General features: G+C 30.5%; 2 protein-coding genes across 3 annotated transcripts; one reads left to right on the forward strand and one right to left on the reverse strand.

Annotated features, from left to right (window-relative positions):
- Positions 1 to 1,718: 1,718 nt before the first annotated feature.
- LOC102600937 (plasma membrane-associated cation-binding protein 1) lies at positions 1,719 to 4,640 on the reverse strand. The gene is made up of 5 exons (XM_006352559.2): positions 4,494 to 4,640; positions 3,657 to 3,802; positions 3,110 to 3,199; positions 2,394 to 2,478; positions 1,719 to 2,318 (listed from the first exon to the last, which is right to left on the reverse strand). Exons 2-5 carry the CDS (start codon positions 3,765 to 3,767, stop codon positions 1,996 to 1,998), a joined length of 609 nt encoding a protein of 202 aa, XP_006352621.1. The 5' UTR covers positions 3,768 to 3,802; positions 4,494 to 4,640; the 3' UTR covers positions 1,719 to 1,995.
- Positions 4,641 to 12,771: 8,131 nt separating this feature from the next.
- LOC102601280 (putative pentatricopeptide repeat-containing protein At5g08490) lies at positions 12,772 to 15,955 on the forward strand. Of its 2 annotated transcripts, XM_006352560.2 has the most exons (2): positions 12,772 to 14,471; positions 14,619 to 15,954. In XM_006352560.2, the coding sequence occupies exons 1-2, from the start codon at positions 13,091 to 13,093 to the stop codon at positions 15,644 to 15,646; spliced, it is 2,409 nt and encodes an 802-aa protein (XP_006352622.1). In that variant the 5' UTR covers positions 12,772 to 13,090; the 3' UTR covers positions 15,647 to 15,954. The 2 variants fall into 2 exon arrangements, with proteins under 2 accessions (XP_006352622.1, XP_015166484.1); XM_015310998.1 differs by having other exon boundaries at positions 12,772 to 15,955.
- Positions 15,956 to 15,976: the final 21 nt, after the last annotated feature.

The following is a 15,976-nucleotide window of genomic DNA, read 5'->3' on the forward strand; positions in this document are numbered from 1 at the left end:
TTGGTGTCCTGTCGATTATGTAATTCAATATTTTTTCCCAAGTGCTGTCCTATCACCTTGATCAGTATAAATACTGGATAACTCTATCTATCGAAACTTTGAGAATTTCTAATCTCGTTAAATATGTGTGGTGGTGATGCTCGAGAGAGGGGAAATAATGAAAAGCAAGAAAATTATATATTCTAGACTAAAATTGCATGAAGGAGCCAATAAAAAATTCACCTCTATGGAAAAATGATTGCAAGGCCATCCACACGTCTTTTCTTATTTTTAGTTTATTTATTGTTTTGGTCAAAGTGAACAAGTATGCTTGCTGAATCCTAATAGAGTATACCTAGACTTTATCGCTATCTCGTGGAGGTAGATGGATTGTTTCTTATCAACAAATTGATAATAACTGGTTAGAGTTATGAAGTATTAGGTATTAGTTATACATAGATTCCCTCATAACTTATTTATGCATGAGTTATGTGGATTTCTAAATTATCAACCAAATGTCATATTAATTTTATACATGAATAACTTATTTCCTATGTATCTCCTAAACTCGTCGTATAAATGATACAAGAATTAATGTATGAATAACTTGTTTTTTATGATTGATAAATTAATGCCTAGTTGCTTTAATCAAGCGTCTTCTTGATACATCAATTTCAAATACTATTATATTATACATAATTGGTCCAACTTTATAGTTTCTTGCGTGTGGGCAATCGAATTTGGTTGCTATCAGAATTGATGAGTTGTATTAGCTGTCAATATTTAATTTTCGGATGTATCCCTTCTTTCCTTTCTCAATAATTTACATTATATTATTTTTATTTTATTATTATTTGTATTTTATATTTCAATATAAGCCACCATATCCTTGATGTTGATAATTAATTATTGATCTGAAATTAATATGAAAATTATGGTTAATGGTTAGAGTTTAGACTGACGATACAAAATCATATTAGATTAATAAAAGTCCCCCTCAAACAGTTGCTACGTGTCATCAACCTTTTATTTAAAAATGTTTACCATTTCTCTTATACTTATATAATAATAAAATAAAAATAAGGCGAGGATAAACATAGAAGAATCGAAATATTATATCAAATTGAATTAATTCAGTTTTTCGATTCATTTTGGATACCATTACATCAACCATAATATGTACACGCAATAGATTATTTTTTCTCTCTAAAATTGATCTTATTATCAAAGAAAAATGATATTTTATGTTGTAGAGAAATTAGCCACGTCATTAATTAGTTAGACTACAATGTGGTCTTAGTTTTATTTCATAGAGAACATGCTAACAAAAATAGTTGATCGCTAAATCGCTCGTGCTAATCTTATTTAACTTAAAAATTTATCCGTTACCAATTCGATGTAAAAGTAGTGTAAGAAAAGTTAGATAAGCTAAATCTTCCTCTTTTATCATCACATAATGATAATAATTTCAATGGGACGGAAGGCGGTGTTAGAAGTGGAGAGGAGAAAAATCTTATAATATGAGGCTCAACTAGAGTTATAACTTCTAACCTTGAAGGTTAATTTATCTATATATGACTAATTGAAAATTGAAAATTTAAAATCATCAATTTTCATGATCATTAGGCATATATAGCTACCACCAACTACACTATTAGTTTGACACGTTAATTAAGTACTGAAAATAGAAGATACTCTTAAGCATAATATCATTTCTTTTGTACTAAGGAGGGGAGAAATCAAATCAACTTATACATCGTCTTACTGTAGTATTGAAGAATCAAATGTGAGAATAAAAATACGTACACAAGACATTGTTCATGAGATAATATTGTACAAAGAAAGAGAGAACACTAACAAAAGAATAATAAATCAAGTTTCTCACAGTAAATAAAAATAAAAAAGCAATTTTTAGACACAGAGACAAATTGAAGTATACATATATATATATATATATATTCATCAAGCCTTTGGTCCTTCTCCGGACTCGGCACATAATTTTAGTACATTGGATCATCACGCCTTGGGTGCTTCTTCCACCTTAGTTGCAGGTGTCACGTCAGCAGGTGCTTCCACCTTGACTGTAGGTGTCACGTCAGCAGCAGGTTCTTCATCCTTGTTTGATTCTCCAGCCTCCTCAATAACTATCTCCTTCTCCTTCACCGACGTGGCTGTTGCATGCACGTCATCAGCAGCAGCTGCGGGTTCCTCTCCCTTCTTATCTTCTGTGACGACTATAAAAGTGGAAACTTTTTCCAACACAAACAGAATTGGGCCGGATACATATGAAGGCCCAAAGTTTGAACTTGCTTCGCTAACAGCTTTTGATCCCGGAAATTCTTCAAGTACATACACCAAAATTTAGTCACAATCCCTTAAATATATTTCTAAATTTACAAAAAATAATTACTTACCAATCTTGACAAGCTCATCAAGGAATTTCTGAACCCCATCTGAGTTTTTCTTCAGCCCTGCACCCTTTCGTTCCTTCACTAAACTCTGTATATCATCATAATAATAAAAAAAAAAAGACCTAGTTCAGTGCACTCATTTTTTGCTACATGTGTAAGATTTATTATCGTACATCTATATTTCGATTATTGTTATCACAACTTGAAATGTATATACTTTATTCCTCTAAAAATTATTATGTGTCACTTCAATTCATTTCACCTCCATTAAAAAATAATAAATGTAAGGTCACCACTAGAAACAAAGATTTTTCGGTACAACATGATTTTCTTCAGCTCATTTTTCATCGAACCAGTTCACTGAGAAGATGCATAAGGAGAAATAGATTCTCACTAAAATAGGGGAAGCTTCCTAATTTTTGTGTATGAAATCCTCACCATTTAATCTTTTCTCAACGATTCAATTCAAATTTTTGTGGAAATAACTATTAACATTTTCTAGTGAAAAATCGGGACTTTTTTTAGTAATGGTATAATTTAGTTACCCTAATTTATTAGATATTTTTTTTAAAATAGCATATTAAGAAGAATTAATATTTAATAAAAAATATATTTAGACATTCATTTTGAAACAAAAAGAATACTATTTAATAATTCTGCTAAATTTTGCATAATATTAAAGTACAAATAAATAAATAAAGTGTATTAAAAAAATAAACCTTGATCTCAACTGCAGCAGCTTCATAAATTTCAATAACTTTGGGTTGAAGCTCAGTCTTCTTCTCTTCAAACTCCTTGCTATACTCCTCCTGAAATTTAGCAGACAATAATTCATATTAATTGTTTTTATAGAATTAAGTTATATGTATTGATAATATAATATTTTTTTTATATATCATTAGTATACTATCAAATAAAGTTATTTAAATGATGTGATAATATAAAGGATTTTTACATCATCATCAGTATATAAAATCTAAGATATTTGTGTAAAAAATATTATATTTTTTCTTGATTCTAATTCTTTTTAACAAAAAAATGATTTTATGAGATAATTCTCCTCCATCACATATTAATTATCCCTTTACATGTCTCTTAAAAAATCATAAATAAAATAAATAATTTACTATTTTACCCTTTATTTGCTCTCTTGAATATTTTTTTTTGAGACTTATAAACTTATTCAGGCTTTAAAAAAACATTAAATAAAGACATATTATCTGTTATAACAAATTAAAATATTTGATAAATATATTTATTTTTTACCTTAGCTTCATCAAAAGTCTTGCATGCCTCAGCAGCAGCAGTCTTCTTGGGTCCATTTTTATCAAAGATCTGCTTGATCTTTGGAAGAACCTTTGCTTTCCAGTATCCCATCTTTATTTCTTTCAAATCAAATACTCACAAAATATCTATATTTAATTTGTAGGAAGAAAAATAATAATTAAATACACAACATGATAAAAATTCTTGCTATAAAAGATTAATAGGTAAGACGAAGAGATGGATGATAAATTATGTAGCTAAACAATAAAATATGTTGCTAGTCTTATTTAATGATGGATTAGCAACAAACTACTGAGAAAAATAAGAATTAACGACAGATGAATTTTTGTAGCTAAATAATAAACTTTATTGCTGATCATATTTAACGATGGATTAACAGTATATTATATAAAAAAAAAACTACTGAAAAAATAGGAATTAACAATAGATAGAACACCTAAAAGAAAGAATTAACCTCGAGTCTATCCTACTGTTCTCAAATTTTGTTGCTAATCTTATTTATCGATGGATTAGCAACATATTATACAAAAAAAACTACTGAAAAATAGGAATTAATGATAAAAAAAAATCTGTAGCTAATTAACAATAAAATCCGTTGCTAATCCTATTCAGCGATGAATTAACAATATATTATCAAAAAGCTACTGAAAAGTAAGAGTTAACGAATGACAAATTTTATAGCTAAACAACAAAATTCGTTGCTAATTCTATATAATTTTTATTTATTTAGCTACGAACAATTTAACGACGAAATTGATCATAACCTTTTTGTAGTAAGAAAGCAAGAAAGAATTGAGTATTGTATGTTTCACTTACATGAATATGAAGAAAGCAAACTGAAATCTCTCTCTTCTTTGTTTGCTATTATATATTTGCTCTCAAATAATAATAATAACAGATAACTGTTGTTATATATAAGTGGACAATTCATAAAATAACTTTTCTATTTGTAGCCAACTGTGCTTCCAAATATAAGGACCTGGCAAGGCCTTATACCAACAAAGACTTATTTTCAACTACAAATACTCCTTCTCTTTCTCATTATTTACACATATATCCAGCTGTGGAGCCAAATTGCATCGGTCTGTTCGATTCGATTTTATATATTATTGAATTATTGATTTGTAAATATGCGAAACGGATAACTAAACTAATAAAGTACTTATTATTGATTTTATATATTATTGAATTACTTATTAATGTTTTGAACCTAAAAAAAAATATTCTGACTCCACCACTTCGTATATCCCTGTGTCTATCACCAAAATGACCTACCCCACCATGCTTTCTCACCTCTGGCTTTTTCTGTGAACAGGGATGAATGTAGAATTGAGCATTGGATACTTGCACAACACACATGTTTATTTTTATTTTTTAGAAAATAAAATAAAATAGTAATTAATTTAAATACCAAATTAACCCTTACATAATTAATTTAAATACTTCATTCGTCTTAATTTATGTGAAGGTATGAATTTTGAGAGTCATTTGTTTTAGTTTTTAACATAAATTTAAACACGGAATTTTTATTGTGTTAGAGATGAAAATTACGTATTTGAAAACAACCTAATGTACTATAAATCATATAATAATTATCAATTCAAAATATTTAAAGATGTTTAGAAGTCGTAGTCAAAGAATTTTTTTTACTCTTAAAATCTGAACTGAACTAAGACAAAAAAAATAATCATTTATCTATCTCTTTTCTTGGATAATAAGTCTCACATGAATGTGATTTACTAGTCAATAAGTAGATAAAAACCATGAGATATTAAAATTCGACTCTCAACGGAGATAAACCATCTTGAGTACGTATTTAGTTTTTATTTGCTTAAACATTGGTTGTCATAATTGCTCTGATGGAAGATAACATGAACCTAATGAACAATTGAGATACATATAATAAAGGGTCGTTTCATAGCTAGTTTGAAGGCGATCAGTTAAGTAAGTATTGAATCATGCACAAGTAATATCATGTTTGATAGCTAGTTAGGAGGTCAATTATTCATGCATAAAATTAATACGTGTTTGGTTTGCAGTTTGAAAATCTACATAATTAATACATGTATAAGTTACGAGAAAATCTATGTATTATCTTATGCTATAAAAAAACTGAAATAACTAATATTTGCATAACTAATACCCATAAAAATAATTCATACATTACTAATATCGGCGTAACTCTAACGAGCTACCAAAACGATTCCTTGAAGGGTATTATTGTCATTTCAAGTTATGAATTGGTTGGTTTTGACTAATTTGAAGAAATAATGATTGGAGTAGGTGATTTTGATGAATTAGAAAAGAATATTGAGGGCAAAATGGGTAAAAGAAATTGACAGCTAGCAAATGGGTCAATCATAGGTGGCGTGGGACCTTAAATCCAACTTGCTCACGTGGCTTCGCTGGTTTCTACAAAAATCACGCCGTCAAAACAAATCTCCTCTTTTCAAATCTGCCCTCCTTGTTCTACCCAAATTACATTACTGCCATCCAATTAAATGAGTACTCAACTCTGGTTGGTTGGTTGGTTAATTATATGGTTTGTAGTTTGAATGATGATGGGATTAGGAAAGAAGCAACGGATTGATTAAGCGCGCTAGGCCAGCAGCAGAGGGGGTTCGATTCCCCTTATACGCGATGTGGCGAAAAAGACTGATTCAACGAGATATGCCTTGCCTGCATTAAGATTTAAAACTTGTCGTCTACTTTCAGGAAATGTTTGGAACAGAGAACTTACACGAGCAGAACACCAGAGATGCACAGCACGTGGGCCTTGTCTAACGAACGACGACTTTCGATTCATAATCGACATAGGTTTCTCTTTTTGTGTAATTGAATTGGATGGGCTTGCAACCCTTAGGCCTGCCTCTGTCACTGCAAGAGCTTGTTTGTAGGAATATACATCAATATTCTTGAGCATCAAGTTTATTTTTACCTTGTCTAACATATTCATACAAGGATACTCTTGGAGCAAAGGCTATTAGACTCACTTGTAATCACATTAACATAATGGATTTACATTCACTACTCTTTACATCACTCTATTTAGTCATATTCATTTTGCTTTAACTGATAATTGAGTAATATTTAAATCGCTACTAAACAAACCTAAAAAGAGTTAGACTAGGACGCATGCTCTCACTTGATCATATACAAGTTCAACTATAACGTTTTTAGGATAAGTAGTTTGCCGTTTACGTACCATGGAGCCAGAGCAATTATGTGTTGGTTTGACTCTACCAACTTTGCTCTCTTACTAACTTGAATACTTTTTTACAGAGGTGTATTCAGGATGACGCACTATTACGAAAAAATGCATTTAAGATGTAAATTTAATCGATTTAATCTTTAGGTCTTAATGTGAATTGTTAAATTTTAAAAATTATAGGTCCAAAATATATAATACAAAGATTGGTGAACCTAATATTTGAAAAACAAAGTTAGTATAACATGTTCAGAATGGTATCGGTCTATCTCTCTAGCAATTATACTAAGAAAAAAACTACTCTCGTAAGAGTAGCAAAAAATAATAATAAGTTATTCATTTTTCACAAAACCATTTTTCATGAAAACTATTTTTCTTTGTGTCAAACACAACAAAGTGTTGTAGAATTATATTTGGAGAAATTATTATTCGACAACATATATAGAGGCGGCTTTAATGAAACCTCTTATGTTTCCTTCGAAAAATCATTTTGTTCAAATATAACTTCTCTCTCTCTCTCTCTTTTTTTTTTTAAATAATGGCTGTTTTTATTTTGAACTTCTTCAAAATGTTTTAAATCCAAATGGGGTCTGTTGTGGTGTCAGCAATTGTCTTGTCGGGGTTATTTCAATTTAAAATTTAAAAATAAGATCTAGACGATTTTCAAGTATTTTCACGTTTCACCTATAAAATTTTAACTATATTTTAATGGCTAAACACGATTTTAACTTCTAAATATTTTTCCCCAGCTTAATTTCAATTAGTAATATATATATATTTTTAAATTTCAACCAAATCATGTTCAAACTCCTATTTACTTATTGACAAAAGGAAAAAAAATAGGTTTTATTCCTTGAATGGAAAATTTAATTAAAACAAATGCAACAAATTAAACAGGTCGGATTATCCATCAATAATTGATAGGAATAGTGTTTTTACCTACTTATAGATAAATATAATGACTAAAAATAGAGTTTTATATATGAGGAATGGGGGTTGATTGGAAGGTTAATTCAAATATAATTCAAATAAAATAATTGAATGATGAATATATGTTTGATTAATGATTTGATAAGTAGGGCCATAGAGGTGATGATAATACGTTGGCAAAGCACATGGGGGTGATTATAAATAAAAGAGGTGATTAAGGAATATTGATTTGTTAATCAAGGACTAATGACAAGGAAGGACACCTAACAACTTCTATCATTTTTTTTTTTGGTTTTGTTTGATATTCGTAGTTACGTCATTCTCTCTAATATGATTTCATTTTTCATGTTTAAAACTCGAACCTGAAATTTTTAACTAAAGTGAAAGAATCATATTCATCCACGACTCTTATTGGCACCTAAATGACTATAGTTTTAATGGTTTGCTTTACACCTTGTTTGGATATTGGTTGACACCCATTGTGTTGTATTGTTAGTTTGATCCATACAATGTTTGTTTTGATTGTTACTGAAATTATATTGTTTCGTATCATTTAAATCCACTGTTAGAACCATTTTATGTAACAATAGATTTGGTGTGATCGCGTTATTACCTTAATATTATCTTCTCATTTTGTCTTTACTTATTATTTAACAATTCTATTTTATCCTTTACCTTACCTAATTAACCTTTTCATAGTTGTTCTATCTCATATCCTACTTTCTTGTAGATTTATCATTCAAGTTATGGATATGTGGTGACGACGGAGAATTATCCAAACATTGTATTCATTAGAACCATACAATACAATATAATATGATACATTATGATGAAACATAAGCAAACCTCCAAACATAGTGTTAATAAACAAAAAGATTCAAGTATCATACGTCATCCAATATTTGTAATTAATTTTTAAAATAACTGATATTCGTTCTAAATAAAAAATTTACTACAAAATTTTATGTAGCAAAATAATGTATTTTGACAGTAGAATAATTTTTTGAGAATATAATTTGAGCAAAGTCTTTGTAGTCCTGCCAACAAACACAAAGTGTGATATGCATTGGAGAAACTTGCTGTAAACAGCAAATTGAGTACACCTTGCACACATGAATATTATTTCTTACCAAAATCAACTTTTCAATATTTTTGGATTTTAGTATTTTTATATAGTATGTGTTTTTAATAAACCACCAGTTTATATATGAAGGCATATACATACTCGAGCTGTTGGGTTGTTCCCCCCTTTTTTGTTTTGGTTGATCAAATGGAAATACAAGTCACCATAATTATTAAAGCAATCACTCTACCCTATATCATTTCTTATGGACATTATTTGGGAAACTAACAAAATATTGATATAGAATTAAAATTGAAAATAGTAAGTAAATTGTCACAATATAGTGTCGTGGCAAGTTACTGTCTAAGAAGTAATTTTGCTCTGATTCCAAATATGTGTATTAATTTTTAATGATTAGAAGTCTGAAGTTTGTATAAAATTATTATTCAGAAAAATAATAGGAAAAAGAATAATTTTATTGAAGAAGAGAGAAGGATTTTTTTTATGTGATATCAAGAGAAATTAAAATGAATTTTCTAAGGTAAAATATTTTGTGCATCCAAAGACTCTTTATTTATATATATAAAAGAACACATCTCCATGAATTACTAGTTCCTAATATTATTATGTAAAACTAGGAATCTTCAAATAAGATGAGGTGTAGCTTTAATATTTGAGTGGAGAATTATGTAGTATCACATTAATTGCTCTTCTGTCATCTTGAAAGCGATCTTGATTTTAGCCATTCACAAAATATTTTAGATTTTTTCATTTGTTTTCTATTACCATATGTCAATTGACAACCCAAATGTACTCATATATATCTACAATTAATTATTAAACAATTAAAAATATTCACAAATATATTCCACTCTATCTATCTGTCTATCATTTTTTTCCACTCGTACAATATTTGCATTAAAATCAATTAAATTTAAATTTATATCAAAATATTTGCTCTCTAATAAAAATAATTTTATATTTAATAAAATTTAAATTATTTTTTTTTAATTAAGAATGAAAGAGTAAGCCATTTCAATTTGTGGTACACAAACAAAATTTCTTTTTTTTTATATAGAAACTTGCTTCTTAGCATCATGTGTGAAGAGAATTCTTCTCATTATGTTTATCTTGATTTCAGTTACAAATTCTTACTTTTCGATCTAATTTTAAATAAATTCTTTGGGAGGGAAGAAATTCCTATTAATCAGATAAAAAACAAATTTTCAGTCATTATCAAAATGCTATTACACCTCTATTATTTTGAAGATTTTAGTTTTTACGAGGATATTTCTAAGCCAGATTCAATTTCAAGGGTCTATTAAATCCCAAGTCCAAATCAATCTACAACATAATTAATTGGGAGCTAGTAGCAACTACCAAAATCCTTTCATTTCTTGATGGTGATACATAAATTGTGTCTCTCATTTGTTTACCTAGGCAGGTTCAGCGTGTTAGTTATGATTCACGAAAACTTAATAATTTTTGTCCATATATATATCATGTATATGTATTCAAATATTTATTAAATATAGTTAATTATGAATTTAAATATAATTCTACATTTATTTGAGATCGCTAATAAAATTCATAAATTTTAAATTTTAGTTGGTGTTTACCATCATCTACGTGCCTTAATCCCTTTGTATTAAACTCTGTGACATGGACATCCAACATTTATATAGTCCAAGTGTTAGTTTGAGTTTATCTGAAAGAAAAACGAAATAATCTTCCATATGAAAAATATTATTCATATCAATTAAAGAATTACAAGTAGCAGGATATTACTTTAGTCCTACTTAGAGGTATTTTACGCTTGGGGTAGCCACATACAATGAATTGATTGATTACCTTAGTTAAAATATACTTTTCGTTATAAAAATTATACTGTGTTTATAAAAATTATACTGTGTACATATATATATATATATATATATATAGAATCTTGAACACTTGTAACAATATAATTGACTTTGCCACAATTTGTTGATTGCACAAAATTGTTGACTCAAAAGAAGCTTAGTAATTGTTTTATGAGTTACGAATTCGTTGAGGAAGATTATAAAAAATTTGAGGGAGATTGGAAGTCATTCAGAGTGGTTACTGAAGAAAAACAATTCAGATATAATCATATAAAGTTGATGTGGAAAACATCACTGCAATAATGTGTATCACATGTATATAAAATGCATATCATAAACAAAATTCATGGCATATATATATATATGCATGAGGTACACAGATATACAAGGGATATATACAGGTATATGGGCGGACACATAATTATACAATGTAATAAACACATATATATACACCACACTTTTGCTTGTATTCTTCGATGAACTAATTTAACATTTTTGAAGTTATTATGAAATGACTTGGGATACTTCTAACTAGGGATGAGCATAAATCATTGAAAATCAAATTATCGAGCCAGATAAAAAATTTCAATATTAATGACTGTTATATCCAAAGGTTTCTTGTGAAGGTTCTGATCACATGCGTGAGGTGGGCGAGAAAAAAAAAGAGAAATGTGAGTATGTGATATGTCTTTCTCATGCTCTCTCTATATGATTGTGTGTATGTAATGGTGTAATGTGAAGTGTGTGTAAAAGTACGAGTTATGATTAATAGTTTTGTGATTATCTTGTAAAATTGGATTGTGTTGGAAAAAAAATAGCCCACACACATAGAGGAGCTCATTGGGAGATTGCTAATGGGTCATTTGCACGAATGATCCCATTTTGGTGTGGTTTAATTCCCCCTTAAATTGATGTTTCTAAATTATTCTACACTATGTTAAGTAGTACAAGAAAGGGTTACTTATCAATATGTACATGCAATAATTTTTTTTTATTAGAATGATGGTTGGTATACGTTATGTATTGTTGACCAGTCAATTTTTCTTCCTTAATGAACTAACTTTTATTCTCAATTTTGATCCGCCAACAAATATAACTCACCTCCAAACGATACTATATTACTCTAAAATAACTAGTTTTGTATAGAAAACTGGACAATTTCATAGACATTCCTTTAAGTTTTGTTGTGTCACATCAACCTCCCTTGTGGTTTATAATATTACACTTGCTTCCTTTATTTTTTTTAACAATTCTTATAACTTATTTACTTTAATACCTTTTAAGGTAAAAAATTTTTTGGAAAAATTGTATAATTACACGATTTAAGATAACATAATTTCTAAAAATCTCTATCATTTGAATTAATCACAAAAATCCCTTTTTCCTTGCTTCTCTTAACATCCGGTACATCAGTCCACCTTTGTCATATACATTACAACTTTATTTATGTACAATATATCCAGTACAAATGTTATTGTTGATACATAACTCTAATTATTTCAAATCTAAATAAGTATGAATCTTATTTATAGTTATGTATCTGATACATAACTTATGTATATCGAGAGAAGGATCAATATTAGGGGTGGCAAAATCAAGCCCAACCCGCCCAACTCATTTAGGTCTGGGTTGGCTATTGACCCACACATTTGTTAGCTCAGCCCATTAAAAATTGGGTTGATATGTAACCCAAATTGATTTTTGAGAAATCTTGTCAAAATATTATTAAAAATCATTTTATTTTATTTTATATGTTATATAATAAGAAAAAAATAATTTTATTAGGTACTAGAAGCTAATAAAATAACAAATAAAGCTATTAAAACTTAGTAAAAATTGAGCGGGTTGGGATATGACCCGTTATTAACCTGTTTTGACCCAACCCATTTTTGTCGAAATAAATTTGGGTTAAATTGAGTCTTGACCCATTTTGATCGGCCCAAATTTAATCGAACCAACCCAATTGTCATCCCTAATCAAATATATCCGCAAGTTTTGAATTGTTCGGTTTCTCTACTTTATACAAAAAAATTAAAAAAACTACTCCAACTTAACTAATTTATCCGTAACCTCTTTCAATTTTATGAATATTTGTATAACCGGAGTGTTTTTGAATTCCCTCTCTTGTATGTATGTAAGTTCCTTACTTTTCTCTTCATCGATTTATTTGTGAAAAAAGATAGCTTGCCAAAATTGGGTGCAGAATTTAAGTGTTTCTATGACTTGAGTTTGTTGGAATTTGTAATTACATGGTTCGGCCGAAGCAATACTCACTGATTGAATTGGTACAGTTGGAGTGTTAATGTTGATATTTGGGGATAATCAAAACATGAAAGTGGGGGCATGAAGAATGAACTACTTACTTTCTAGCCTTATCCCAAAAATACAAAATCCAACTGCTGATTACCAAATTTTGGCAAATGTACTCAAATGTTGTGCTTCCATATCAGATGGGATGTTGGGGAAAGCTTTACATACTTGTGTTATTAAGTTAGGTCATCATTCATGTCAATTTGTTATAAAAGCCTTGCTTAATATGTATGCTAAATCTAAACATCTTGATGATTGTCAAAAGCTTTTCCGTACGGTTAACTATAGTGACACAGTCATGTGGAATATTGTCTTGTCTGGATTTGCTTGTTCGCCGTTACATGAAATGGAGATGGAAAAGTTGTTTAATTTAATGCAAAGAGCATGTTATCCTAAGCCAACTTCTGTTACTCTTGCTATTGTTGTTCCTGTGATTGCTCGCTCTGGAGATTTGGGTGCTGGAAAAAGTCTTCATTGTTACGCGGTAAAGAATGGGTTGGATTGTGAAACGTTGGTAGGAAATGCTTTCGTATCCATGTATGCGAAATCAGGGAATATTTTAGATGCGGAAGCTACTTTTCGTGGAATTTCTGATAAAGATGTTGTTTCATGGAATGCAATGATAGCAGGTTTGATAGAGAATAAGCTTACAGATAGGGCGTTTGAATTGTTCAGGTTGATGGTGAGAGGTTCTGTTCTACCTAATTATGCAACGATTGCTAATATTATTCCTACCTGTCCTAGTTTAGGAGGGATAAATGGTTACCAGTTGGGAAGGCAGATGCATTGTTATGTTTTGCGACGGGTTGAGTTGTTGTCAGAAGCTACTGTCATCAATGCTCTTTTGAGCTGCTATTTGAGGGTTGGCAATTTTGAAGGAGCAGAGACTTTGTTCCGGAATATGAAAAGTAAAGATCTGGTATCGTGGAACTCAATAATTGCTGGATATGCAGCAAATGGTGAATGGTTGAAGACATTGGATTTTTTCCGTGAATTCACTAAAGAGGAGATGAGTGGACCAGACTCTGTTACTCTTATGAGCATTCTTCCAGTATGTCCACAGCTCAATAATGTGTTGATCGGGAAGCAGATCCATGGGTATGTAATTCGTCATAGTTTCCTCCATCAGGATATCTCTGTGATTAATGCCCTTATAAGTTTTTATGCAAAATGTGGAAACATTAAAGAGGCATGTCACCTATTTTTGTTGACTTCTAATAAAGACTTGATATCCTGGAACACTATGCTTGATGCCTTAGCAGAAAACCAACTTCACGAACAATTTATTATCTTGTTAAAGGAGATGTTAAGAGAGGGGATGAAAGCTGACTCCATCACATTATTGGCTGTGGTGCACTATTTTGCTAACATTTCCAGACTGGATAAGGTTAAAGAAGCACATGGTTTTTCAGTAAGATCTGGTATCTTGTTAAGTTATACTGAACCTACTCTCGCTAATGCCTTACTTGATGCATATGCAAAGTGTTGCAATTTAAAATATGCTAACAGAATATTTGAGAATTTACCAGGAAGCAATAATGTAATCACATGCAACTCAATGATCTCAGGGTTTGTGAAATATGGTCTGCATGAAGATGCACATGGCATATTCAAGAGGATGACCGAGAGGGATCTTACCACTTGGAATTTGATGGTGAGAGCTTATGCTGAAAATGATTGTCCTGATCAAGCAGTGAGTCTGTTTACCGAGTTACAGCATCACAAAATGAGGCCTGATGCCATGTCCATTTTGAGCCTCCTTCCTGTTTGTGCTCAAATGGCCTCAAGCAACTTGCTAAAGCAGTGCCATGCATATGTGATAAGGGCTTTTCTGGATGATGATGTTTATCTGATTGGGGCTTTCATAGATGTTTATTCTAAATGTGCTACTCTAAAATATGCATACAAGCTTTTCCAATCATCTCCAGTCAAAGATCTTGTTATGTTTACAGCAATGGTTGGAGGGTATGCTATGCATGGAATGGGAGAAGAAGCACTTGGGATATTCTATCATATGCTTGAGATGGACTTTAGACCAGATCATGTTATAATAACTACAGTGCTATCTGCTTGTAGTCATGCTGGCCTTGTGGATGAAGGGTTAAAGATCTTTGATTCAATGGAAAAGACGCATCAAATCAAACCTAGCATGGAGCATTATGCCTGTGTGGTGGATCTACTTGCACGTGGAGGTAGAATTAAAGATGCGTTTTCCTTTGTGACCCAGTTGCCCTTTCAAGCTGATGCGGATGTATGGGGAACACTTCTGGGTGCCTGTAAAATCCATCAGGAGGTTGATGTGGGCTGTGCTGCGGCTAATCACCTGTTTCAAGTTAATGCTAATGATATCGGGAATTATATAGTCATGTCAAATCTGTATGCTGCAAATGCTAGATGGGATGGCGTCTTAGAGATAAGGAGGTCTATGAAAATGAGAGATCTTAAGAAGCCAGTTGGTTGCAGTTGGATTGAAGTGGAAAGGAAGAAAAGTGTATTTGCTGCTGGTGACTATTCTCACCAACAGAGAGGACTCATATATGAAACATTAAGAGTCTTAGATGAACAAATCAAAGAGCTATATGAGTATGACTTATAGCCTCGTAATATTTTGCTCATGTGAAGTAACACTTAGTTACTGTATCACTACATTATGCAAGAAAGTGGTCCATCTTTAGTCTTGCAATTTTTGATATTTGTAGGGTGAAATATCTTGTCATTGTCCAATATGCATTCCTTAATTTAGAAAGTCTGATATGCATAGAGATTTTCTCAAAGTTTTGGCCTGCCATGTTAACATTTTGTACTAATACAAACTGCAGATCAGTTCGGTACACTGTTCTCCCCAGAGAGGTCAAAGTGTGACATTGGCATGCAAGTGGCATCTCACTGTTGAGCATGTATACAGAAAAATCAATGGAATATGTTA

The sequence above is a fragment of the Solanum tuberosum genome, unplaced genomic scaffold, assembly GCF_000226075.1.
Source record: "Solanum tuberosum cultivar DM 1-3 516 R44 unplaced genomic scaffold, SolTub_3.0 scf00149, whole genome shotgun sequence".
In the NCBI taxonomy this organism is placed as follows: Eukaryota; Viridiplantae; Streptophyta; class Magnoliopsida; order Solanales; family Solanaceae; genus Solanum; species Solanum tuberosum.